General features: G+C 41.1%; 1 protein-coding gene across 2 annotated transcripts in view; it reads left to right on the top strand.

The window, feature by feature from the left end:
• The window catches only part of NAGPA (N-acetylglucosamine-1-phosphodiester alpha-N-acetylglucosaminidase), a 44,500-nt gene extending 18,332 nt beyond the window's left edge, over window positions 1-26,168 (top strand). Inside the window, exons 8-11 of one of the 2 annotated variants that reach the window (XM_075589345.1) lie at window positions 2,839-2,967; window positions 12,891-13,022; window positions 19,731-19,812; window positions 22,573-26,168. In XM_075589345.1, the coding sequence (XP_075445460.1) occupies window positions 2,839-2,967; window positions 12,891-13,022; window positions 19,731-19,812; window positions 22,573-22,819 (590 nt within the window). In that variant the 3' untranslated portion in view covers window positions 22,820-26,168. Of the gene's footprint in view, window positions 1-2,838; window positions 2,968-12,890; window positions 13,023-19,730; window positions 19,813-22,541 lie in introns of both variants that reach the window. The other variant, XM_075589346.1, reaches the window with a different exon arrangement.
• The last annotated feature ends 317 nt before the right edge of the window (window positions 26,169-26,485 follow it).

Raw genomic sequence — 26,485 nt, 5'->3', positions numbered from 1 at the left:
ACACTCTCACTGCACGCTGCACACACTCTCACTGCACGCTGCACACACTCTCACTGCACGCTGCACACACTCTCACTGCACGCTGCACACACTCTCACTGCACGCTGCACACACTCTCACTGCACGCTGCACACACTCTCACTGCACGCTGCACACACTCTCACTGCACGCTGCACACACTCTCACTGCACGCTGCACACACTCTCACTGCACGCTGCACACACTCTCACTGCACGCTGCACACACTCACTGCACGCTGCACACAGCACACTGCACACACTCACTGCACACACTCACTGCACACACTCACTGCACACACTCACTGCACACACTCACAGCACACTGCTCACAGCACACTCACACAGCACACAGCACACTCTCACAGCACACAGCGCACAGCACACCACACTCACACACCCCCTCCCACTCCCCCTCCCTACCTTTGGTGTCAGCTGCTGAGATCGGAGCGGAGCTGGCATCGGGAGGAGGAGGGGGGGTATCGGTAGGGGGTGTGTGGTGTGGAGTCCGGTAGGGGGGTGAGTGAGGAGCAGGCTGGGACTCGGAGGGCCGCGTGGGCTAGCCCCAAAACTGATTATGCCGCGGAGGACCGGTAGATGTGGGGGCCTCGGGGGGGGGGGGGAAGTGGATGCCGGTGGAGGGGGATGGGTGGTGGGGGGGGGAAGGTAAGGAGCAGGCTGCGGCTGGACTCGGAGGGCCGCTGCTGGGGGACGTGTAGGGCTTCCGGCCACCTCTTCCCTCCCTCCTTCCTCCCTCCCGATCGAGCGCGCGGTGGCCATTTTTTTTTATTAGCGCAACCACGTTTCTAGCGCGGTCGGATCGGTTGGCCCCCGAGGACTGCGCTATAACGGGGTTGAGCTGTATTTATTTTTGCTAAAGAGGCAGTTTAAGCGCACTTTAAAAAAATAATAATATTCATCTTTTGTTATATATGCTGCCTTCAATTTAACTTTACAGGCAGTCTTCGTTTTACAACGCTTCGTTTTACAACGAATGGCTTATCCAATGCTGTGCAATGCATACCTATGTTCATTTATACAACGCCAAAATGGCTTATCCAACGCTCTTACAACGCTTTGCAACGTTGTTTATGTGTATAGAATATATATATTCTATAATATTATATTATACTATATAATATATTATTATATTATATATTATGTTATATTATATATATATATATATATATATATATATATATATATATATATATATATAAATACAGTATATATACTATATAATTTATGTGTGTGCTGCATATCTTATTGCCTGCGTAAAATATTTGGTGTATTTTAGTGTTAAAAATGCCTTCAGGAACGGAACCTTTCATTTAAACAGTGATCCTATGGGAAAAAAGTGTTTCAATTTAAGACGTTTCACTATCCAACGCCATTTTGAGTAACGCATTGTGTCGGATAACCGAGGACTGCCTGTATTGAAAATTAATTACCTAAGCTGCCAATCGATTAGTTCTCCCATGATAGATCAGCAAATTCCTGCTTCCCAGGGTTGACTTAATGAGTCACCTTTTAGTTTCAATTGATCCTTCTGTCAGTGTCACTCAGCAGCTACAATGTATTCTTATATTACTACGGTAACATTATCTATTGTTACAGTTTGCAGCTCAAACTGCTGGGAATATTGGCAACAAATAATTACAAGCAGGAACGTGTTACACATATCTTGTACTGCTGGGTAGGTGTGCTGAACCTGTTTTATATAAATCAAAGGATAATCAGTATATTAAAACTCATTTAGATGGCAGTAAGAGTTGAATAAAAAACAAATAGTAAATATTATCTAATACTACAGAACTGATTTATTTAAAAAAAAAAAAAAAACACACATGGAATATTGCATGGATTGCTCCTTTAAACAATTTTGCATAATTAGAAAGATTCAAGTTAAAATGTCACTTATTTATATCCTCAGAATTGTTATTCTGATTGGAGCACTGACAATGTACACAATACTATACATATAACTGTGCAAACACAATGAGTTCTTGTCCCGGAGAGTTTATAATCCAATTTTGATGCCGGAACCACTGGAAGATAATGTGGCTCGCCCAAGGTCTCGGTGGGTCCATGTACTCCTATTTATTAGATGCCTCTGTTTATTTGTTTCACTAAAGGTTGCATCATCATTACTTTAGGAACAAAGAACAACAACAAAATGCAAATTACCTGGAAATTCTGAAATTGGGCATAACAAGAGATTCGATAAAGATTTTCAAATATGTTTATTTGTATCCCAAAGTATTAGTGTAGTCAGTCCAAAAAAAAAATAATATATATATATGTATATATATAGTGGCAGTTGGAAAGATTGCACATAGGCACGTGTTTAGCCATCCTTTCATTTTTATTTTGATTAACAAGCCAAGCTACTTTTAATGAAGCCATTATGTAATACCTACAATGACGTTTCAGAATTACACATACACATAATTAGTCTTGGCATAACAACAAATAAAATAACTAAATAACTATCGCGGTTACAATATTGTAAAAAGTGAGATTACGAGGAGTAGAATTTCTGCTTTTTTATTATGGCCTTGTTTTAGCTTTTAGAAATATATCAAATCAAATGAATTTCAATGAACCCACAAAAGGCATTTTTCGTTTGTTGCACATCAAAGAAAGAATAATTCATGTTTTTGTATGGCGTTTGAGGTCAACCTTTGCGGCTACTGCTGATTTCAGAATCCATTTTCTTTTTTTTTGCTGCAAACGGTTAGATCAAGGACTGTTTCTTGTGTGAGATTACTACTGTATTGCACTTATGTTCTGTTGCATTCTTTTTTTTTTTTTTTATTAGCCTGTGTTCAGGGTTTCTATGGTGATGGATGCACCAGGGAATGTCATTGCCAGAACAATGGAACTTGTGACCATGTCGATGGGACATGTGGATGCTTAGCTGGATACAAGGGATTGTTCTGCGAACAGGGTAATGTTTCTGCCATTTTTGCATTGTGATTATTTATGCTTTGTTATTTTGTGTTCTGCCATGCTTAGTATCACAGCTATGGAATGGAATATATACAGTATTTCAGGAAACGATTCACTTTCTGTATAAAGTCTTTTGTGAGGTAGGAGTTTTCGTGTTGTCTCAGTGTTGGAAGTATCAGAGTTCACTTTTAACTGCAATTGTACCTTTCTAGTTGCTTACTTCTGGACCTTCATATAATGGTCACCTGATGGTACAAGACAGTAGTGGGTAATTGTGGTCAGATGAGTTAGGCCCGTAATATAGTGGGCGCCTGTGTGAACGCTCGTGCACGTGATGCACACTTTTTGTGTGTACGGTCCGTGCTGCTGTGAGCGACACACACACATACTTTGTTATGGATATGAGACTTGCTAAACAAATGTTGTACATTTTATACAGCTTACTTAATTACATCAGGATATTAAATTACTGACATGCTGTTTGTCATTAATATAATCAGCTTAATACACAGCCGATTTGGCTTTTCATTACAACATTTTTATTAATTAAAATAATATTGGTATGATTTATTTACTCCGTTTACTTCCGGATGGTCCAGTAATGCATTATAGATTGAAGGACTTACTAACAGTGATGGCATCAAAGCAGCAACTCTTAAAAAATGTGGAAAGCAGCAGGAAGTTTCCATACATATATACACATACATATATATACACACATACATACATACACACACACATACATTGCAAACTGAGCGGTAGCGGCGCGAAAACGTACTTTTCACAGTCTTCCCCCCCGATCACCCGGCTCCACGCTCACTGCCGTGCGCATGCGCGGCCCTAGCATACAATCGCTGGCTAACCACAACCAATTATAAGTGCCGCGTGCGCGCGCAGCTAGCGCGCCCACTATATTACGGGCCTTATTCACATAAAGGATGTTCACCCCCTAAAATGCAAAAACGTCAAAGTAGGGCTGCATTTTTCTTAGTTTAATGGTTTTTATTGGCTGCCTCACTAAACCAAAGCGCTGTTTCAAATATGTTATTACTAAGATATGAAAATCTAATGGGAGGTGTTAACCTTAAAAGGTTGAACATGCGCTAAATACACATTGTGGTTATTGGCACCAAATATTTGCTGATTTTCTTTTTTTAAATTGTAAATAAGTAGGAATCCTTAAACTGTCCCATCAAACCATCATTTTAAGCACACGTTTTGTCATCCGCAATAGTAGTTTAGCTAATTGGTCTATCTTGCGTGCAACCAATCGAGTAATAGAAAAAAAATACATAAACATAAAATCAGTGAATTAAATATCTCTTCCATAATCATTTATAATTGCATAATAAGCCCCAAGGAGTTTGGTTATAATTTAATACATGGGGAAAAAAAGGCCTATATGGGGCCTGGATTTAAACCATGAATGATTGGGTTAAACAACAATCAAACCGTTGGTGACTGTCCATCCAAATCTCCTCTGCTGAAGGGACTCTTCTGAAGACTTGTAGAAGTTATCCGAACAAGCCGTTGGAGTATTATTTATTGTGCATATTATTAGCTATTTTAGCATTTGTTTAGTATTTGTTTTTCTACATTTATACATGTTCACTCATATTGTATCACTTGTATGACTAGCGCTTTAATCACTAATTTCCTGTTCACCCTGGCAGTGGGCACCGTAGGGGTTAACTCCATCCTCAGCTTAGCAGGACAGGAAATTGAATTCTTGCAGGTAGGCCATAAAGGCCCCTCCCACTACCTGCAGATTAGTTTTTTTCCTGCCCTACAGCTAGGAGCAGGTTTTGTTATTTTTTTTTAAATAGGACTCTCCTGACTGTAATTAGTGCAGTAAAGCCAGGGAATCTCAACCTCTCTTGTCCCTGAAGCTCTGATCGATACCTAGTGGGTATCAAGATGGAGGCCTGCACGACCGGGTAGTCCTACGGAATTGTCTCGGAACGCTGGGGCAGAGCAGCAGGGCTGTTTGAGCAACAAAGGCTCAGTGTATATCGCACAGGCGTCTAAGAACGCAGCTGTGTGGGAGAGACAAGCCGGCCGGGCTTCTCAGGCAGAGCATAGCGCGTGCACGTTCTAGCGTGCGTGCTGCGTCCCACCGGCGGGCATGAGAGCTCCGGCTGGGCTAACGTCGCTGTGCGACGGAACACAGTGTGTGAGAGGAGCCCTGAAGCAGCCACAGCATGGAATGTCCGGAGATAGAAGAAATCAGCTCCAAGAAGCTGAAGTAAAGGGTCGCTGACAAAAATTAGGTGAGTCCTTAGATTAGTTCTACAAAAGGATTTAAGAGAGTGGATTGGAGGAACTAAAGAAAGATTTTAATTTAATTTGAATTAATTTTTTTACTTTAGTTCTATGGTTATACAACCAGAGGAAGGAACTTGTAAGGCGACAGTAGAGTCCCTACATCAGAAGAAAAAAGCTGCTAAAAAAAACTAAGTGGTGTGCAGCTTGTGAAAAGCCAGCCTTAGAGGGCAAGACGCTTTGTGCAGACTACCTTAAAGCTGCAGCAGGAGAGTCAAATGAGCAGATGAGTACTTTTCTAGCTTGGATGAAAGATGCAGTAAAACAAAGTGTTGATTCTGCAATGCAGCAAACAGTGAAGACACAGCAAAAGAGAACAAGGTCTCAGACCAGCATGGATAAAGTAAGAGATTCCTCATCAGACGAATCAGAATTGATGTGTTAGGCTAAGGCCCCGCTGTATGCGCTGGCGCGCCCGCCTTGCGCCCTGATGGCGTGTGCACGGCACTTCACCGCGATCTGCGGTCTTTAGAGAGCCGTTTCTACACGCGGGGCTGTGGCCAAAACGAGTTGGGTGGGCGGGACCATAACGGGGGCATGGCCATGATGTACAATTTCTGGTGTGTGTGTCTGTGTGTCCAGTATTGAGGAAGGATCCACCCCCTGCCGACGATCTCCCCTCCTTACTGGCTCCCTGCCACACCACGTGATGCGTCGCCGCTCGGGATCACAATCCTATTGTAGCCCCTGCTGGCTGACGTGTCACAGTGCGAAGTGAGCCTGGCAGCGAGGAGGGACAGTGGCCGACTAGGGAGGAAGTAAGGAGCTGGCGAGTGGCGCGCATGCCGCCAGATGCAGCAGGACCCAAGCCTTACCAGGTGTCAGATGGGGAGTGTGATTCATCAGAGCAAAGTGGAAGAATCAGAGCTTGGTTTAGAAATGGTGGACCCTCTTATAAAGGCAATGAGGGAAACATTGGAGCTAGAGGATAAGGAAGAAATGGTTCAAAAATCAGATAAATTATTCGGGACAAGGCAGGAGAAAACCAGATGTTTTCCAATTCATCAAGTGATCAAAGAGATGAAACAGATGGAATTGTCATAGCAGAACGAAATATGCCCAAAAAGTTTAATAGAATGTATCCATTTTCACAAGAAGAGGTAAAGCACTGGGAAGTCGGTCCTAAAATTGATGCAGCAATATTCAGGGTGTCAAGGAAAACAACTATACCAGTTGAAGATGCAGCATTCCTCCAAGGATGTAATGGATTAATAGATGGATAGTGTTTTAAAAAAGGCTTATGTGACAGCTGGTACAGCATGAAACCAGTGATATCAACGACATCAGTGGCAAGAGCAATGCGGATATGGATTGCTATTATAGAAGAAGCATTGGAGAAAGGAGTAAAGAGAACTTCTATTCTGAAGGCGTTGTCAGAAATCAAGTGGACAGCGGACTACATAGCGGAAGAGTCACTGGATGCAGTGAGACTGGCAGCCAAGTCAATGGCTTGTACAGTAACAGCAAGAAGAGCACTATGGCTCAGAAACTGGATGGCAGACACAGCTTCCAAGAACAGTTTATGCAATTTGCCCTTTGAAGGAGAATTCCTATTTGGGAATAAATTGGATGCGATTATAAATAAAGCGTCAGGAGGTAAAAGCACGTTTTTACCACAAGAGAGTAAAAATAGAAGATACAGCCCTACATTCCATCAGACGGAAAAGACACAGTATAGGGAAGCAAGAACATATCGTCCTAGGAAACCGTTTTCAAGGCAAAAGTCATAGAGAGGCGGACAGAATAAGCTTGTTTATGGCGCCAGAGGGAGAGCGTCATTTGCCAGAGAAAAATTCTCATGAAGGTCAGGGTGTCCAGCGACTTCCAGTTGGGGGAAGACTGAACCAATTCGAAGTGACATGGGCCCAATCAATAAAAGACCGGTGGTTACTACATATCATTTCTTTAGGGTACCACCTGGAGTTCAAGGACATTCCAAGAAGGGATATATTTTTAAGAACAAAATATACTCGGACGAAAGAAAAAATAAAGCAAATGAGTTTGATCTTGAAGGATTCATTACAGGCCAATGTAATAACAAGGGTTCCTTAAAGACAGAGGAGAAAAGGCATTTATTCCAAAATTTTCTTGATAGAAAAGACATCAGGAGGATTAGAGCAGTACTGTATTGGATCTAAGAACAGTAAATACCTATTTACGGGTAAGAAAATTAAAAATGATTTCATTAAACATCATCATTCAAGAAGTAAAACCAAAGGATTGGATGATATCAATAGATCTAAAAGATGCCTATTGACACATTTCTATAGCAAAAAGACATCAAAAATTGCTCAGATTTATAGTAAATCAACAACACTACCAATATGCGGCTCTGCCGTTTCGACTGGCAACGTCTACCAGAACATTCACAAAGGTGTTAGCCCCATTGATAGCAGAATTAAGGAAAAGGGGTGTGGAGATTTATCCATATCTAGACGAAATTCTGATCAAATCACAAAAAGGAGAAAAACTGCTACTAGACAGAAACATTGTCGTGTCTTTTCTAGAACAGTATGGCTGGATCATAAATGTCGTCGACAATAGCCAGCTAATACCAACACAGTCAATAAAATTCCTGGGAGTTGAATTTCACACGGCGGAAGAAGAGGTGCGATTTGCCATACTCAAGTATCCAACATATTGGAATTCAGAGAAGAACGCTCAAAACAGCGAACACATCAGCAGCAGCAGACTGCATGAGACTCCTGGGAAAGTTTACTTCAACGTTAAACGTAGGAAAATGTGCAGATCTACACATGAGACCATTGCAACAAAAATGTTTACAACAGTGGAACGAAGATCCCAAGGATGTAAGACAAAACATATACATATACCCACACACAAAGATAGAACTAAGATGGTGGGATAAGACACAGAACCTATTAAAAGGTTGCACTAGAAACTATGGGTAACAATCACCACAGACGCAAGCAGCGCAGGTTGGGGAGCCCAATTGGGGGACTTACTGGTACAGGGTTCTTGGACAACCAAAGAACAACAGTTATCATCAAACCTGCTGGAACTCAAAGCAGTGCAGAAAGCATTGGAAGCATTCCAAAGCCAGGTAAAAGATGGAAATGTACAAATAAAGTTAGACAACAGAGCTGTGGTAAAATATATAGCCAAGCAAGGAGGAACAAGAAGCAAAAGACTTGATGAGTCTAACATCAAAGATTCTATCATGGGCAGAAGGCTATGTTACAGATATAACAGCCGTACATATTCCAGGGCCGGAAAATATTACAGCAGATTTTCTCAGTCGCAACCTGATTTACCAGGGAGAATGGACGTTAGACAACCAAGTATTCCACAGGTTGGTAGAATGCTGGGGACATCCAGAGATAGATCTGATGGCTACTTGCCAATACAGAAAGGTGGCGAATTATTGCGCAAGGCATTTTCATCCCACTGCAAGTCACACAGATGCCCTCAGTTTCGAGTGGCAATTCAATCTGGCATACTGTATCTGTTTCCTCCAATTTCAAAGATGGTGAGGAAGATCAGGAGCGATCAAGCAGAAGTGATTGATACTGGTGGTACCATATTGGCCGAGAAAACCATGGTTTGCCCATCTCATAAACATGGTAATAGACACTCCGTGGCATCTTCCAAATATCAAGGAACTGATGCAACAAGGACCAGTATATCACCCAGACACCAAACAATTGACCATGGCGGCTTGGAGATTGAGTGGGAGACATTGAGAGAAAAAGGATGTTCAGATAGAACAATAAAAACTTTGTTGGAAGCAAGAAAAAAAATCTACTTCAACAGTGTACTATCGAATTTGGTTATGCTTCAGAGACTGGTGTGTGATACAGAGACAAAAGTTTTGTTCTCCAAATACTGTGACACTAGTAAAGTTTCTACAGGAAGGGTTTGATAGAGGACTCCGCCTCAGTTCATTGAAGGTACAAGTTTTGGCATTGTCGGCACTTTAGAGAAGAATCTAGCAACTGAGAGACTTATTACTGCTGCGGCCAAGTTTATTCGAGCATTTGCCCGTTCTTGGCCGCAGCAGTAGCCTGGCGCGCGCCCGAGGGTGACGGGCGCGCGCCGAAGCAGCGGAAGAGCGCCCTCCGATCGGGGCGCTCTCCCTACCGCTGCCGGGTCCGCCGGGTCCCCCGGAACCCCCTGCCGCCGTCCCGCGATCGCGGGACACCAGGGCTCCCTCGGGGAGCCCTGGACGCGCGTGCAGGGGGCGCAGGCTCCCGAAGACGCGTGACCGCGCGTCTATGACGCGCGGCACGCCGAGGGGCGGCCACTAGCAAGCCGGGAAATCTCCCGGCTTGCGGTACCGGCCACACTTTAATAAAGTGTGTCGGTAGTGTATATGTTTCTTACAAGCGGTCAAGAGATCAAGACCACAAGTCAAGAGTAGAGTGCCGACATGGGACCTGTCACTGGTACTGGATGTTCTCACTATGCACCTGTTCAAACCTTAAAGTTTCTATCATGGAAGGTGACATTCCTGATAGCTATCACATCAGTAAGTAGAGGGGAAGAATTACAAGCCTGGTCTTGTAAAGAACCGTTTCTGGTCATCCACCAGGATAAAGCAGTGTGGCGACCAGTATATCATTTTTTGCCGAAAGTAGTTAATCAATTTCATATGAACCAAGAAATTGTAATTCCTTCATTATGCCCATTTTGTAGTAAGGTGCTTGAAAACCTATATTGAAAGGGTGCAGGACATAAGAAAGTCAGATAGGCTGTTTATCATTCCTGAAGGACCAAGGACGGGGCAAGCAGTGTCCAAAGCGACTGTATCCAATTGGATTGTATCAGGAAAGCATACGAAAACAAAGGACAAAATCCTCCTTTAAATTTAAAAGCACACTCAACAAGAGCCATGGCCACTTCATGGGCATTTAAGGCACTGGCATCACCATGACAAATCTGCAAAGCGGCAGTGTGGTCTTTATTTAACACATTTATGAAGTATTGCAGATTGGACATTCAGGCTTCAGCTGACGCAAGCTTTGGGCGAAAAGTGTCAGTCTGTAGTAAAATAAAGTGGAAAATGTAATGAATAAAATGGTTGAAACTGATATTGGCATATGGGTTTTGTTTTCCCTCCCTAAATAATACTGCTGGGCTATGTCCGTGCGGTGCCCACTGCCAGGGTGAACCGGAAAAGAGAAAAGGTAAACAACTTACCGTCTTTTTCTTTTCCTGGAACCATGGCAGTGGGCACATAGTTACCCTCCCTATGTGTGCCTAATATATATATATCAGTTGTATTTTTCAGCCATGGGAGAATCCAAAGACTAATCTGCAGGTAGTGGGAGGGGCCTTTTATGGCCTACCTGCAATAATTTAATTTCCTGTCCTGCTAAGCTGAGGATGGAGTTAACCCCTACGGTGCCCACTGCCAGGGTGAACAGGAAAAGAAAATGACAGTAAGTTGTTTAAATGTTCTCTTTTTTCACCCTATAATTTAATACAGCTGGGATCGCATAGGGTAATAAAGGCCATATTTACCAAGTGGTGCTATTCCGTTAGAACCCTTCCGATACCAGAAGACATCTAGCAGGGAAAGTAATGAGGCAGTAATGTGTCTATAGTAAATATATGGGCCTAAATGTCTGCCGCAGACCATTTTGTTTTCGAACTGATAAAGGAATCGTGCATTTATTTTATTTCTGGACATCCTGTCCAGCTATTCTTACCCACTAATCACATAAGGAAGGAAAGGTGAATAGTATAAGAAGACGGATACATGTCCATTAACAAAAGTGCATATTTACCTAATGATCGTAGAACAGAAATCGGACCAAATAACCACAGACTCGCCAGAACCCAGTTTTTGTAAGGTTTGCATTTTCTTTATAAATTTTTTTTTTTGCTGATCCATAAATGGCAGTACTTCAAAAGGAACAATGTGATTATATATCTGCATTTGCATCAGTATCTCAGCTGATACAGATTATTATTATCTTTTATTAATAAAGGGCCAACATATTCCGCAGAGCGGCACAATGGGGGTACAGAGATTTGATAATTACATAAACAGAGTTACATGCAAATAAGTACAAACTGATACAGAAGTTAATGAGGGTCCTGCTCATGAGAGTTTACAATTTAGAGGGAATAAGGGACAATGTTGAAACAAAAGGTAAAGTGGCTGCTCATAGTGGGATGGAATATACATTAGACAGCTGATCCCATTAAGGTTTGAGGATGGGGATGTTAGGGTGTTATATAGCGTGGAGATTGGAGATACCAATTGGATGTTCAATGTTCTGCTGCACAATTGTGAACTCAATTGTTCTGAGTTTATTCTTTTCTGTGTATGTTGCAGACATACATATGGAATCAGGACTTGCAGGATATATTAGTGACTTTAGAGGCATGCAGGGGCACATATTATAAGAGTGAAAAGTGATTTAGACAAACTGGTTGATTGTGGCAGCTACCCCTTAGATGAGTATAGTATTAATGGTACCATGTCAACCACCAATAGAGGACAGGGCCATGGGAGTCATCATTTCATATTACTTCAAAGTAGGCAAGCAATGTGACAAAGCACAGTTAATGGAAACAGGGTGACTGGTTGTATAAGGCAGGGGAGCGCAAAGTGGGGGCGTGAGATTCGCTGCGGGGGGGGGCTGTTGTGGGTACATGTCATAATAAAAATTTCCTCAAGTCGTAATGCAGGAGTGCGCAAAGTGGGGGCTTCGCTGCGGGGCGCGCAGGGTTTACAGAGGCCCCGGGCACTTCCCGAAGGCATTTAAATGAATGCCGGGGGAGCTGCAAGGCCTCTATAAACTTCGCCATGCCAGTGCGGCATGACACGTCGCCATGCCAGTGCGGCATCAAATGACACCGCAGGATCGTGTGACGTTGCCGTGGCAACGTGACGTCAGAATCAAGGTAAGCGGGTGGGGGGTGGGGGCATGAGGAGAGGAGGACAAACGGCAGAGGGCGCCGGGAAAAAAAATTGCGCTCCCCTGGTATAAGGAATGGTACTAGCAACAGAACAACAGAAACAGAGAGGTGATAATGCTGTGTTCCGTTCTGGAGACCATATCTCTAGAAGGACATTAATAAATTAGATGTATTAAAATGCTGCATGGAGCACATCATAATTTTTTTTGTGAAAGACTAACATTAATGTGGAAGAGAAAGTAGGATGTGAAAGGAACGTTGGAAAACATTGAGGGTTTCATCAAGGGAAGCACATTTTAGAAAAAGAGAAGTGTTGGAACAAGAATTCATGCTCTACAGGCGAGAGAATGGGAGGCTCAGGGGAAATGTGGTGGAGTACTTCTTCACATAACGGGTAGTGGCTTCATTTAAAAGCCTCCCGGAAGAGGTGGCAGAGGCTTATACAGTGGGATAGACACAAGTATCCAAAATATGAAAGAAAGCTAAATATGTCATTGGGTCAGAAAATGGACAAACTCGGTGGGCCAAGTGGTTCTTATCTGTCTTCTGTTTCTATATCTAGTGATTTTATCACTCTGAAAAGGTCTTAGAATGGAATTTACTCTACATAGGAACCCTATACGAAAAAATAGACTACGCCCATATAACCTCCTTTTGTATCTTCTTAATATTCAATATTAACCATTTAACCATTTATTTCTCTTGCAGTGTGTTCCCTTGGTTTTTTTGGGCCACAGTGCCAACAAATATGTCGGTGTGACCAACAATGCTATTGCCATCATGTGACAGGAAGCTGCAATATTACCCATGAGCATCCAGTAAATTATTCTATAGCAAAAGGTAGGTTTTTCCACTTATGCTTTTCTAACTCCCAGTTTGTCATCTCTAACACCCCAATTCAACATAGTAAGGAGTCGTTAACATACAGTTAACAACGAGTAACTTTATATTCGTTTGAAGGTAATTTCACATGTTAACTGTGCATTAATGTCTTCTCAACTGATTTGTTACTAACTTGTTCAAACTCTTGTGCCGATAAATACGAACAGTTACTTTTGTGATCTACTAGCATTATCTTGGTGACGAGATATCTGGAAAACATTGTATTGGAGACCCATCTAGCAGCACAAGAATGTATCTATTCTCTAGGAATTTTATAGACACAATGAAAATGGTAATTGGAACAGTTCCACAAATACAGATTCAGTAAAGCAGCAATTCCACATACCTATGTGGGGAGTGATGGACAGTTTAAAAGCGAGTTGTACATTTTAGGGTATCGCCCCAAAAGGTTTTCAGCCGCTTGGGCTTCTTCCCCGTATCTGCAGTGGAATGCAGAAGTACGTGCAATATACTGGTGCTAACAGGATTAGAGCCATAGTTATGGGTGGTAATGTATGGTTTGCTAGATTCCAATGTATTGCTGCCCTTCCAACCGGCATTTAAAGGGCTTAATGTAACCCTGGTTGAAGTTCGCAGCTCGTGACAAATTCTTTATGTAGAGGCATTGTCTCGAAATCATGTCACTGTACGGCACTTAGAAAATGTAGTAATGCACCCTTATTCATTTTTCATTTCCATTATAAATCTGAATTATTCGCACTACTGTGCAGTAGCTGTGTAAAGATAGTAAGGAGTCCAGAAGCTGTTACAAAGTACTTTTAGTGTTGTCAACCTTTCTTTGTGACTAGTTCATCTTTGGTAAATAAGCCACAAATCTATTTATTATCGCGTTCGGAGGCTAAAAATGTTTACACCGCTTCACATTCATTCCTCAAACCAATTATTGAATTTCCGTCAAGACGCTTGTGAATATCATATGTGTTGACTAGAGTATTCAGTCTAAAAAAAAACTAACATTTCTGATGGTTTTAACTTTTAAGTGAGGAATACGATTTTTTCCATTACACAATTTCCAATTCCTTGAAGTAAACATAATAATCTTGAACATTTTGAAAACCGTTTGATATTTTCAGGTCATTAGAGATATTGATATGTTTGTGAACCACAGCCACTGTAATGTACAGTAACATCTACTTTTTTTAGGCCAGAATATGTAATGCCATATTACTATCTGTTGGAAGTTCAAAGGTAATTGATGTACTGTAGTTTGAAATCTGGAATAAACAGCCCTTGTAGTTTTTCATTGAGCATTGTGTTTTCAAGAGCAATCATACAGTAGCTTTCCTCCCTCCCATGTAATTATAACTATTCAAAATGCGACTGTTCTTTTTGTTAATATTACATCAGGAATTTTATGAAGGACAATGGTAATACAACGTATGAGTTATGTCATTTGATTTTATTAAGGATCTCCATTAAAGATTTTGGAAGTTCCACGAGCCGGTTTAAGAAATGTGTGTTTTTGTTTTTTGTTTTTTAATAATTGCAGAAATTATGTTTGATCATATATCCAAATACAGTAGGTACATGACTAGCATGGTACTTTATTTGTTCTTGACACCACTTAAATATATCATCAACATTCAAGCTGTGGAAGTCATTTATAAATAGTATACATGAAATACTTGGAATTTTTAAATTGGTAACATGTAATTAATTACTGATTTGACGTTCCACAAAATTCTTTTAGCCTGAATGCTTAGAGAATTAGACTAGGCCAGGTCTTTACAAGGCCAAACGGCGCTAATGGCAGCGATAGGTTGAATAAATGAAATCTAGACAATTTACAGTTTCAGGAAAAAATAATCTGAGGAATTATAGTGTTTGAAATAACTTTAAATTTGAACATTTTTTATTTCCAGCTAGGTGACTCCGCAAAGAGTGTTAATGTAAAAATAACCAATGATCATTTTATCAGATACAGAATATGAGTTTCTGCTCCTAACAAAGCATAGGCTTAGGCCTCGTCCATAGTGCAAGATACGGAGCGAGCTACATAGCTCGCGCTACAAACAAACGTGTGTATTCCAAAGCACATGGCCATAGTGAGCACATGTATACTATATGGGTGAGTGAACCCCAACGTGTCCGGTGCTCTACAAACACATATATGGCTGGGTGTATGCACAATGCAAATAGAACAGTCTCTGGCCAATACAAAGAATGAATAGGCAGCAATTCTGGCAATGAATCAGTCAAAAGATAAGGTCCTGAACGAACGGGATAACAGACTATTAACCTAGGTGGGGGGCTATTGAACAGGGGATAGATAGAGACAGGATAAGAGGCAACCATAAGGTGCCCCTCTCATGTACTCACGGATACCATCGCCTGCTGCCCTTGCCCGACCTGGTGTCTTCACTGCCCGTATGTTGCCGGTCTCTGCTGAGGAGACACCGCGCTCACGAATGACGTCATCACAGGACGCAGGTCGCGGTGCTGGATCCGGTCACAATGCGCAATGCGCTCCAGCGCTCGTGAAAGCCCCAACGAAGGAGGGGGCGGCACCAGGCGCATGTGTGGAAGGGGAAGGGAACGTCTCGAGTCCCTGCTCAGAATAGTTGCCTGCGTGCTCCACGCAAGGAGTAAACAGTAGAAAAATGGTTGTTAGGTGGTCACTGCAGATGGAACTCAGCCAAGGGGATAAAATAAAATCAGCTTTATTAAACTTGAATGCTGCACATCACAGAGAGTACCTCTGACGCGTTTCGTTCCGTTTATGGAACTTTACTCTTTGATAAAGTTCCATAAACGGAACGAAACGCGTCAGAGGTACTCTCTGTGATGTGCAGCATTCAAGTTTAATAAAGCTGATTTTATCTTATCCCCTTGGCTGAGTTCCATCTGCAGTGACCACCTAACAACCATTTTTCATAGTGAGCACATGCTTGCACGTGAGATTCAAGGATACCAAAAGCAGAGGAGACAAACGTGTTTGCTATTTCAACGAGACAGCCTAGTCATGTGAGCGACTAACAGCCAATGAAAATGTTGTAAGCTATTCTGCCTGGATACTGTTCAAATTACTTTTTGGCAGTTGAGTTGTGCTTGCTGTGAGAATATGGACAACTTAACTATTGAAAACGTGATTTCTGAGGTTTACAAACGTGAATCTTTAAATCAAACCATGACAGAAATATCAACGATAATTTATGGAGAGACATTTCTGATGTATTGTCCATTACTTGTATATAATTGTTAAAAAAAAATCTTCCAACAAGACATGTTTTCATGCATGACCGTGTGTGTGTGTGTGTGTGTGTGTGTGTGTGTGTGTATATGTATATATATGTATATATATGTATATATATGTATGTTTGCAGAATACTTCTGTAAATTGCATGGCATTATGCATTTTATTATTTGCTAAAGGCGTGTTCTCATGCATGACACTTCCTTGACACACCCTCCCACGTCATGACCATGCCCACCCCCTCGCTCGCTTTCCATAAACCTACAATCCACACATCACCAGAGAGGAAAGCTTGCACGAGGCACGTACTGTAGCACTGTAGTGCTCGCGCTCGCTTTCACTATGGACAAAGCCTAAGGCCTCGCGTATATCTGCTAGCGAAAGTTATATTTCGCTTTGCGGCGGCGTTGCAGGCGTACTGGCATTTGATTTGTTCAGGGGCTGTCACATGATGCGACAGCCCTTGAAAAAATCAAACATTGTCAGCTTCCAAAGTTCACAACGCGACATCGCTCCGTCGCATTGTTGCCGTCGCGCTTAATATAAGCGCACACGGCGGCGGCAATGTATTTGGTTTTGGGCGCCGGCGCCCCTTGCGGGCACTATAAGCACGGCCTAAGAAAGAAGGGGAGAGAAATAAACTTTAAAAAATCAAGGTGATAAACTAAAATATTCTATTTACATTGTTTACAAATATTTTCAACTTTCAAAAATCATGTTAATTCTTAGATATGTCTTAAGGCATCAGTAACGATTTAAACATTTAGTTGTCTATCACGTACACGATTACCCCCGTGCACTTGATACACTTAAAAATACAAAGAAGCATACAGGGAATAATACCAGACCACTTAAAATAAAAGGGAATAAAACAGAAGCCTGTACTTTACCAAATAAAGTAGTTGAGAACAGGCACTTTAAATAACTTGGAATAGGTTTCCCCCGGAGGTCATAGGAAGAATGTGCGACATACACGCACAAAGTGTACCCCCAGATCTATTCTCTAAATTTCAGACCTGAATCATATACACAACTTCTCGTTTGATCTGTGCTGGAACACCAGAACCTTTCCTACCCTGTATGGGTGTGTCCTGAGAGTCATGTGTTTTCCCAGCTATGGACCATTTAATAGCTTTTGGTCTTGGACGAAAACCATTTCCCCCCCCCCCCAACTTCAATCAAGACGTATAAAATGCTTTATAACTCTCCCCCAGTAGTCCGCAAATACATGGTGCCAACTCCAGCATATTCTGGATAATCTGCCGGACGTATAGCTATGCAATGTTATTAACACCTTTTGTTACCTTGAGTGAAATAAATTATCCACTATTTCTATAAGTGGTGTTCTATTAATTTCTACACAATCGCAACCGTTTTGGTCAGGTTGGAAGTGATACTGCTGAAGATTTTACAAGGCTCAAATTATTTTAATTCACGCTCGCCTTTGTATAACCTTCTAGGGTCTAGTGCCGTGAGGATTTTGTTTTATAATGCGTTAAAATTGGCCAAAAGCAGATAAGCATCACCCCCATTTGGGTACCTGGGATATGTCACTCTGCGTCAACTGTCTGGTTTTATAACTATTGTCTTGTATTTTCTCTTGAGAAGACAGAGTACCCCCATAATTGTTTAATAACTAGCAACTTAAAAGAACATACTAAGACTGTGATGGCAGATACAATAGATATGGTTGGACAACTTTTTAGAAAGGAAGGGTGTACAGGGATGTACCAAATTAGTAAACATGGGAAGGGTGTTGATTCAGGGAGAAATCTGATTGCCAATATTTGGAGTCAAGAAGGAATTTCATTTCCCCTTATGAGACGGCATTGGATGATGTTTCACTGGGGTTTTTTTTTTGTGTTTGTCTTCCTCTGGATCAATATACTCTAAATACAAATATAGGATAAGTATTTGTTGTCTAAATTTAGCATAGGGTGAACTTGATGGACATATGTATTTTTTCAACCTCCTCTACTATGCAACTATGTAAATAAAAAAAAAATGCCTTTCTGCTGGAGCAGGGTAGCTTACTGCATAGAAAACATAATATTTACATGGTTTAGTGACACTGGCGCATTGGTTCATCTTGGTCCCTTTGAGAAAGCGCCCTGTGAGGCGAGAAACGCGTCAGGGGACTCCTGTGTTGTTTTAACTTTTGGCTTATCATGCCCTAATAAATTTATTTTATCAACGACGATCAGCCTCATCGTTTTGCAGTGCCCAATCTCTTTTGCCAATATTTTGGTCCCACATTACACTGTCTGTTCTCTTTTGCTGTCGGCAAAACTTTTATTTGGGACAGTGACCACTAGGTTACTTTCAGTTGCTTAATCAATTGTGCAGAGACTATCTCAAAAGAATGCATGTCTGAGCTTTACTGCAGTGCTGAAAGTGTGCACATTACAATCTGGGCACACTTCCTCTCTCCAGCTGCTCTGTGATACTTCAACCTTGCCATGTAAAATACAGCTCAACCCCCTTATAACGCTGTGCTTGGAGTCCAAAGAATCACATTGCGCTATAAGCGGATCGCGTTAGATATAATGTACAATTGTATGCATTGTACAATAAAGTATTTAAGATCCCAATAATCGTGTTGTAAAGTATTCATAAATACGAAAATTGGGAGCCACGCTTGCATCGCGTTATAAGCGGATTCGCGTGGTAACGGATCACGTTATAACGGGGTTAAGCTGTATACTGTCTCCACCTGCTGTAGTAAAATATATTTCAACTTATAATCGTTCTCCCATTGATTTTATCTTATAAAAAATAAAATTGACCAGATTAATTTAATGTAGTGCCAATGTTTCCCTGTACCTGATTGAGTCAATTTGTTGGAATAAAATCGTGCTTCCTGAGTAAATCCTTTTATACACCTCCATTTTACATACCACCTATATTGGATCAATACAAAACATCAGTTACACTATTGCTTAGATGCATTTCAGCCACTATATCCTATGGGTTTATAGTTTACTTTGATACCAGCTGCTACATCATGGTGATGTTCTGAGTATTTAAAATTATGATGTTGAAATATAGTGTTTTTTTTTTATTTTTTTAAATACCGTTTTACAACATGATTATTTTTTTTATATTGCCAGTATAATATAATTTGGACCTTTTTTTTTAATCCTGTGATTGCTAAACTATTGCCTTAAAATGTTTATATTCTATATTTGCCATTTAAAGCCCTTATTCAGCATGCTGGAGAAGATAGTCTTATTAATTTCAATGGAAAAATAACTTTTTCCCCATCACAGGGACGCGACTTTACTGCATATTCAATAGGGAGCTAAATGTTTTCTGTTTCTCATGTTGATAAAGTAATTTGGGCAGATGAGGGAAGACGCTTCTTGGAACTGGAGCGACAGGCGCTCGAAGAAAGCCTGCATCCGATATCATATTTGCAGTAATGTTCACTTCCACATTTTCTCCTGTTTTAGTTGGTCGCTGTCTGGAATCCGTCATGTTCACATCCTGGGAAAAAAGCTTCCGATTTGGTACCAAGGATAATTTTTTGACCGAGTAAGGTTTGCTCCCTGCACTTATTTTACAGTTTAAGTTCACTGTACTGCCTTAATAGTGTAATTTACCTATATGAATCATAGATAATACTATAATTTGCCAGTTTACACACTGACAAAATTAGGTCATTTTGCCTGTAGGTTCCGCAGTTCCTATTATAATGACGGTATATAATTATAATGATGTTAGAGCGCAAAATCCTCAATTGCTTCCGTTTACCTTGGAGAGATTATTTTTAAAATACTCAATCTTGTGGGGTAGTAAAGTTGTGAGCAACATCTCTCTGTTGGCCATCAGTGACTGACGTGTTAAAATGATTTGTGATTGTATGGCCACAAAGTGACAGAGTGAAGAGTCGGCCTGAGTTATTCCTTTACTTTATCCTCCCTTATCTGTTGATTTATGGAACAGCTAGAAAGGTACTTGCCATATCTTCCCCAGTTCACAGTGCAGAGAGAGGTGAGAGTGTATATGCACTACAAGTCCGCTTCTAAGGCTACGGCCCCAGTGCTCCCTGCAGCACGCGCGCCCGGCAGCGCTTGCATAGAGTACAGCCGCGATCTGTAGGGGAGCTATGGGATGCGTGGGGGGGGGGGTCGTGTCTGCCATTCCTTTTGGCCGCCCGCCGAGCACGTGACCGCGGCACGGAAAGACAAAATTCTCGTCTTTCCTGCCAGCGTACGTGTCACCGCTTTGTGCGCCCACGCACGGCCACTGGGTCCTGCCCCATAGGTGTGTGGTGCGCATGCTGCAGCACGCGCCGCAGCAGCCACTGGGGACTTACCCTTATGGGATTCCCCCTCGCGCATCCCATAGTTGCCCTACAGACCACAGATCACGACTGTAGTCTGTGTACGCGCCGCTAGGCGCGCATGCAGCAGGGAGCACTGAGGCCGTAGCCTTAAGGTGCAGTGTTACCTAACCACTCAACGGATCATTTCTTTCCCTTTTCATGCAGATCACACACTTCCCTCTGACGCAAAAGTCTTCTGTTTTTACAATTGTTTTACCTAGAACTTCTGGCGCAGATTAATAAAATAATTTTTAAAGTGTTTAAGAACTCAGCAAGGAATGACTACAGCAGTATTCGTTCAGTCACTGTAGATTTGAGTCAATCACCAGCTCTTAAAGGCAGTGTGTACTGTACACTCTGCGATGCTTGATATCCTGCTTTTGGTTTCAGGGCTTGGGGTGGAATTTGCAAAGGCTTTAACCATGAAATACATGATGGAACAGTTGTTAAAAATGGTAGAGAAGATACAACACCAATGAGTACAGGCACTTTATTTTTCTTCCAGTTTGTATTTTCAGGTCTCACTTGACATATACTGGAATTGTGCAAAATGAAAGCAATAAATCTATTTACACTTGCTCAAATATATATATATATTTATTTGTTTAACATATATTCAGTAATATTTCATATTTCTCTCAGAATGTTGCGTACAATTTATGCTGCTCTCATTAGGGTCTCCTATCTTACAGAGTTAGATATTCCTCAGAACATTAAGTTCGATATTTCACAGGGATTCCAAATTTGCACTGACCAAGCTGTTAGACAGAAGAGCTGGCAGAGAAGGGATTAAGAATGTAAAATATTATTTAACAAAAAACAGACAAAAATGCCCAAAGCTACTTCCAATGTGACAAAAATACATAGTGCAATACCTATATATTCTCTTGAAAAAAGGGTCATTTAGTTTAACCCTTTGGCCAAAGCGTGTTAAGCCTGCTGCCACTTTCAAGACATGACCATAGCAGGTCCTAACACTTTCTGGGTTAAAATACTTATTAACCAGTATAATTACAGGAAGAATTATCACATTGGATCTGTCGTAACCTGGGAAAATGAAACTGACCTGCCAACTTGGAAAGTGGGGAGGGGCAAGCTTAAACCTTGGGGGGGAGGGGCCACTACCCTCCCATAAGCAACTGAGACCAGCTGCACACAGTTAATAAACACACAAGATACCCAACAAGCTCTGAGAAACCCCTAACATTACCACATTATATATATATATATATATATATATATATATATATATATATATATATATATATATGTATGTATGTATGTATGTATGTATGTATGTATGTATGTGTGTATATGTATGTGTGTATGTATGTATGTATGTATGTATATATGTATGTATGTATGTATGTATGTATGTATGTATGTATGTGTGTGTCAAAAGGAGTGCTAGTGGGTGTGGTTAAATGTATACAACAAAAAACAGACAAAGATGCCCAAAGCTACTTCCAGTGTGACAAAAATACACAGTGCAATGCCTATATATTCTCTTGAAAAAAGGGTAATTTAGTTTAACCCTTTGGCCAAAGCGTCTTAAGTCTGCTGCCACTTTCAAGAGAATATATAGGTATTGCACTGTGTATTTTTGTCACATTGGAAGTAGCTTTGGGCCTCTGTCTGTTTTTTTGTTGTATACATTTAGCCACGCCTACTAGCACTTATATACATTGACAGAGCTTGTTGGGTATCTGTGTGTTTACCAAAATATTATTTGAAATCAACAAATCCCCAAGACGGAAAACTTCCGTAAAATGTCACCATGATGTAAATGGAAGAAGGGGAAAAAAAGATTTTTCAACTAGAACTGCACCAAAGTAACTGCGCTTTCTGCATGACTCTCTTATAATAGTTTATTACATGATCTTGTGATTTTGAAATACGTTTTATTGTATATTTTCATTATTTTGTTTGTTTTCAGCTACAGTAATATGTCCAATCCCTTGTTGCAGGAAGACATGGATAGTAGTATGCGGCGCCCTTGCTCTGCTGCTTGCGGTCAGCGTTGCATTCAACGCAAGGCAGGCACCGTGGTGCAAAGGCGACAGACAGGGAGACGGGAAGTATTCTTACCATCAGCTGCAGGAAATGAACGGAAACATGGATGTTGCTGAAATGTGTGAACCCTGGGATATGTATGAACCAGAACCAAATGTGGAGAACCGCCATTCTGAAGCAGAGCGCTCTTCAAGATTGTAGTTTAAAAAAAACAACCTATAAGAACAGTTTACCTATGCAAGCTGTGATACGCAGCAAACAAGTGCCTTGAATTCACCCCTATTTTGGGGCAAGCAGCTCAAAGGTTCATCAATACCAAATCTTCCATGTCCGTATTGATTACACTGTGCAATATTTAGGAAGCTCCTACACGTGTGCAATTTCTAGCGTGCGTTTATCTGTGCTGGAAGGTTGCAAGCTTTTCTGTCGTTACACTGGGTGTATTATACTGCCCCAGAGCACTATTTTCTTTCTTTTTGTTTGAAAATGTTAATTTTACCTTTTTTAAGTGCTTCTCATTTCTATTTATCTTTTATAATGCACTCTGACATAGGGCCAAGGTGGCCGCTCGTGGCAATGTTGCGTTTAATAGGTTAAATATTATTAACTTATCTTGGTTTGAAATAATCTTTGACAGTTTACCTAGAAATGTGTGTAAGGTGAGACCTGGGGGATGTGTTTCGTTGCCAGACCATTGTTTAACTTCCTTTGTGCCTGGTAATCTGTCCCTCTCACTCATGTATAATAGTCTCTTCTGTGACAGTAAGGCGATATAAATTACCTTACAACAGAGATGAAAGAAATTCGATAAACCCAACTTTTCAGAGTCCCTTACTGTACATGAAAATGTCCAAAAAAAAAGTGATTTAAAAAAATGTAGACAAGTAAATATATTTTCAATGACATTTAACCTATGAAACTGAGTACTGCCTTACCCTCTTCTGGAATTGAATATGCTGTTGTGTATAATGGTACTGAACATCACTGCATACTCTGAGCCCCCCAAATGCCTCCCACTTTTTATGCTGAGCCATTAAAAAGAACCCTACAGACCCTGAGTCCACTGCTGACCACCACTGAAAAGAGACAAGTGACTACAGCAGTAGTGTTTCCTGTGTGGTATTACTATGGTATAAAACACGTTTGGCACTGTACCAGAACATATAGTTGACCTGTCAAGTGTCAGTGGGTGAGGGCTGCATAAAACTTGCCTTATGTTAAACTGTTCTTTTGTGAGAAGTAATACATTGTAATGAGCCAGCAGGAAAGTTCTTTGTAGATGTTCTGCGGTTTAAATTACCCTTTTGATACTACTTTAGGTGCAGCCTCCTACTATTAGAGTTCCTAAAATATGCCTTTAATCTTTTCAATGCCTTATTGACATAGCCGGCGCATCATGAAGTACCAGGTACGTCACGGTCAAATGCTTGTTTTTTAGGGGCTGACCGCTCTGACTGTTGCTTGAATAGACTTTTTTCTAGAGAAATAGCCGTGACTCACTAGTCCAAAAATGAATTTGAGGTGATAAGAACACCCATTCTTTAAAACCGCATTATTTTATTTCACGTACTTTGCAAACGCACAATGTGAGGGAGCCACACTCTCCCTACAGGTTCCATGGATTGTACGCCTACATGAGGGATGAATGGGAGTTCTTATCACCTAAACTACATTTTTTTGGACTGGGGAGTCGCCACTATTTTCTCTGGAGAAAGTTTATCAGGTGCATTTGAGTGCTCTACTTGTATTGCTATATCTACAGTAAGACTGCTACCTACGTGACATATTACTTTTATGAGAGAAACTGGAAGCCGTCCTTCTAAAAGTGGCTGTGCTCCTTGAAAATTAGAAGCGGACACCCCCTGCGTTGCTGGGGCATAAAATGGAAATAAATACTTTTAGTGGGAATAAAAACCAATTTGTTCAAAGTAGGGGGGAGGAGAATCAAAATCCAAGCCCCCAGAACGCCTGAGGTCTGAATCGCGACTAGGCCCCATTGTGCACGTGAGCAGAAACGTTGCAAAAATGTGAACGAGCCCGTGGCTGTCTGCGTTACCAGGCAATGGCAGGTGTGGACGCACACAACTGTCACGCAAATGCTGAGCGTAAAATGATCATATTCATCACGGCATATTGTGACATAAGTGCAAAATAAAGATGAAAGGAAAACGTTGTATTCATAAAATCTCTAAACACCATGTTCATGTAAAGAGAATTGAATATAAAAATAAAGAAGTACAATGTAACGAGGTGGGAGTTTTATATCTTTAGGGCTGTTGTTGTTCTGCGTGGTGTCTATAGCACATTAGATACATAAGAATGTTGGAGGAGGGCAGTCAATAATAGCATATTACAATACACAGGCCAAGAGTATATCTCTAGCCCTGCTGGATAATTGTGCAGATCACATTGTAAAGCTTCAACCATCCCTTTAGTGTGAGATGAGTGTGATAAATATCTACTCCATGTTTTATCTACAAATTTCTGGGGCTGCGGATCATGGTGATGGTGTGGGTTCCTGGACTTTAAATGTCTGCCCAGGTCCCACTGCCAATTTGGCTGTGATACTCCCTGCGAGTCTCACCCCGGAGTGTACCCACATGGACTTATGTTTTTGGCACCTTATTGTCCTGGACTAGAGATACGTACGTTACATGTGCCAGCTTATTATTCGTTGTCCTTCTCCAACATTATTTATGTATCCAATATGCGTACAAAAGTGGTTGATAGGAGTCAACCAAAAGGATGCCTTATTTTGCACTCACTGGGAACTTAGATTAGGCTAGAAAAATGTAATCCAAGGGTAACAGTGTCCCTTCATAGGCTATTCAATTAAATAGAGTTGCAGTTAAAAATTTAACTTTATTGGTAACACAAATATATATATATATATATATATATATATATATATATATATATATATATATAATACAGGGTATATATACACTGTGATATAAAATAGTGGGGAGGGAGCTAATGGTGGGAGCAGGATAGCCCACTTAACCCTGTGTGGGAAAGAGGGCATCCCCCCTAGGTAGGTAGACATTTGTATATTGTATCCAATATGCTACAGACACCACAGAGAGTAACAATGTATCCCTAAACCTCCATGTAATCCCAGCACAATATTATCAGCGCAAGTAGCAGTTTCCCACTGGAGTAGGGCTTCAAAGCAAACTTGAAAAGACAAGATTCAGTAAAAGGTTACAGTTCATTAGAACAACAACACGTCAAACATAGAAACCTACACGTTTCTCACCCTTCAGTGCTTTTTGAATATTATCAGCGATGTGTTACGTTGTATGTTTATTTTTACATTACATTGTCTTTACACAGCTGCCGTTGCAAGACAACTTACGTAGCTGCTGGCTGGCTCTCATTTTTGCGTTGATTCGTCTCCCTCCAGCGCCACACCCATGGCATACAGCGGTGTCGCTAAGCCTCAATCACTGTTTCTGATAAATGTCCCAATGGTGGACCGAAACATTGAGTCTTTGTGAATAAACCTATGGTTGTTCACAAAAGTCCTGTCCGTGCCAGCCATTAAATATTATTTAATTGCATAAAATTCCACTGGGGTCTTTCGTAACATCTTATTTATTAAATATATTTCTGTATTGATAACTTGTTATTTTGTGTGTTTATATATACATATTACAGCAAAAAGGAAGAAGGAGAAATAGCCGCGCTCTTCGTGTTCAAAGGATCCTCCGATCATTTATTTGAATTCAAATAAGACCAGAGATAACGCTATCACTGGTCTTATTTGAATTAAAATAAATGATCGGAGGATCCTTTGAACACGAAGAGCGCGGCTATTTCTTCCTTTTTGTTGTTACATGGGGTCGGTTGGGGAATCCCGTCACG

Source organism: Ascaphus truei, chromosome 3, assembly GCF_040206685.1.
Source record: "Ascaphus truei isolate aAscTru1 chromosome 3, aAscTru1.hap1, whole genome shotgun sequence".
In the NCBI taxonomy this organism is placed as follows: domain Eukaryota; kingdom Metazoa; phylum Chordata; class Amphibia; order Anura; family Ascaphidae; genus Ascaphus; species Ascaphus truei.
The sequence above is the reverse complement of the archived record's forward strand: the minus strand, read 5'-3'. Positions and strand labels throughout refer to the sequence as shown.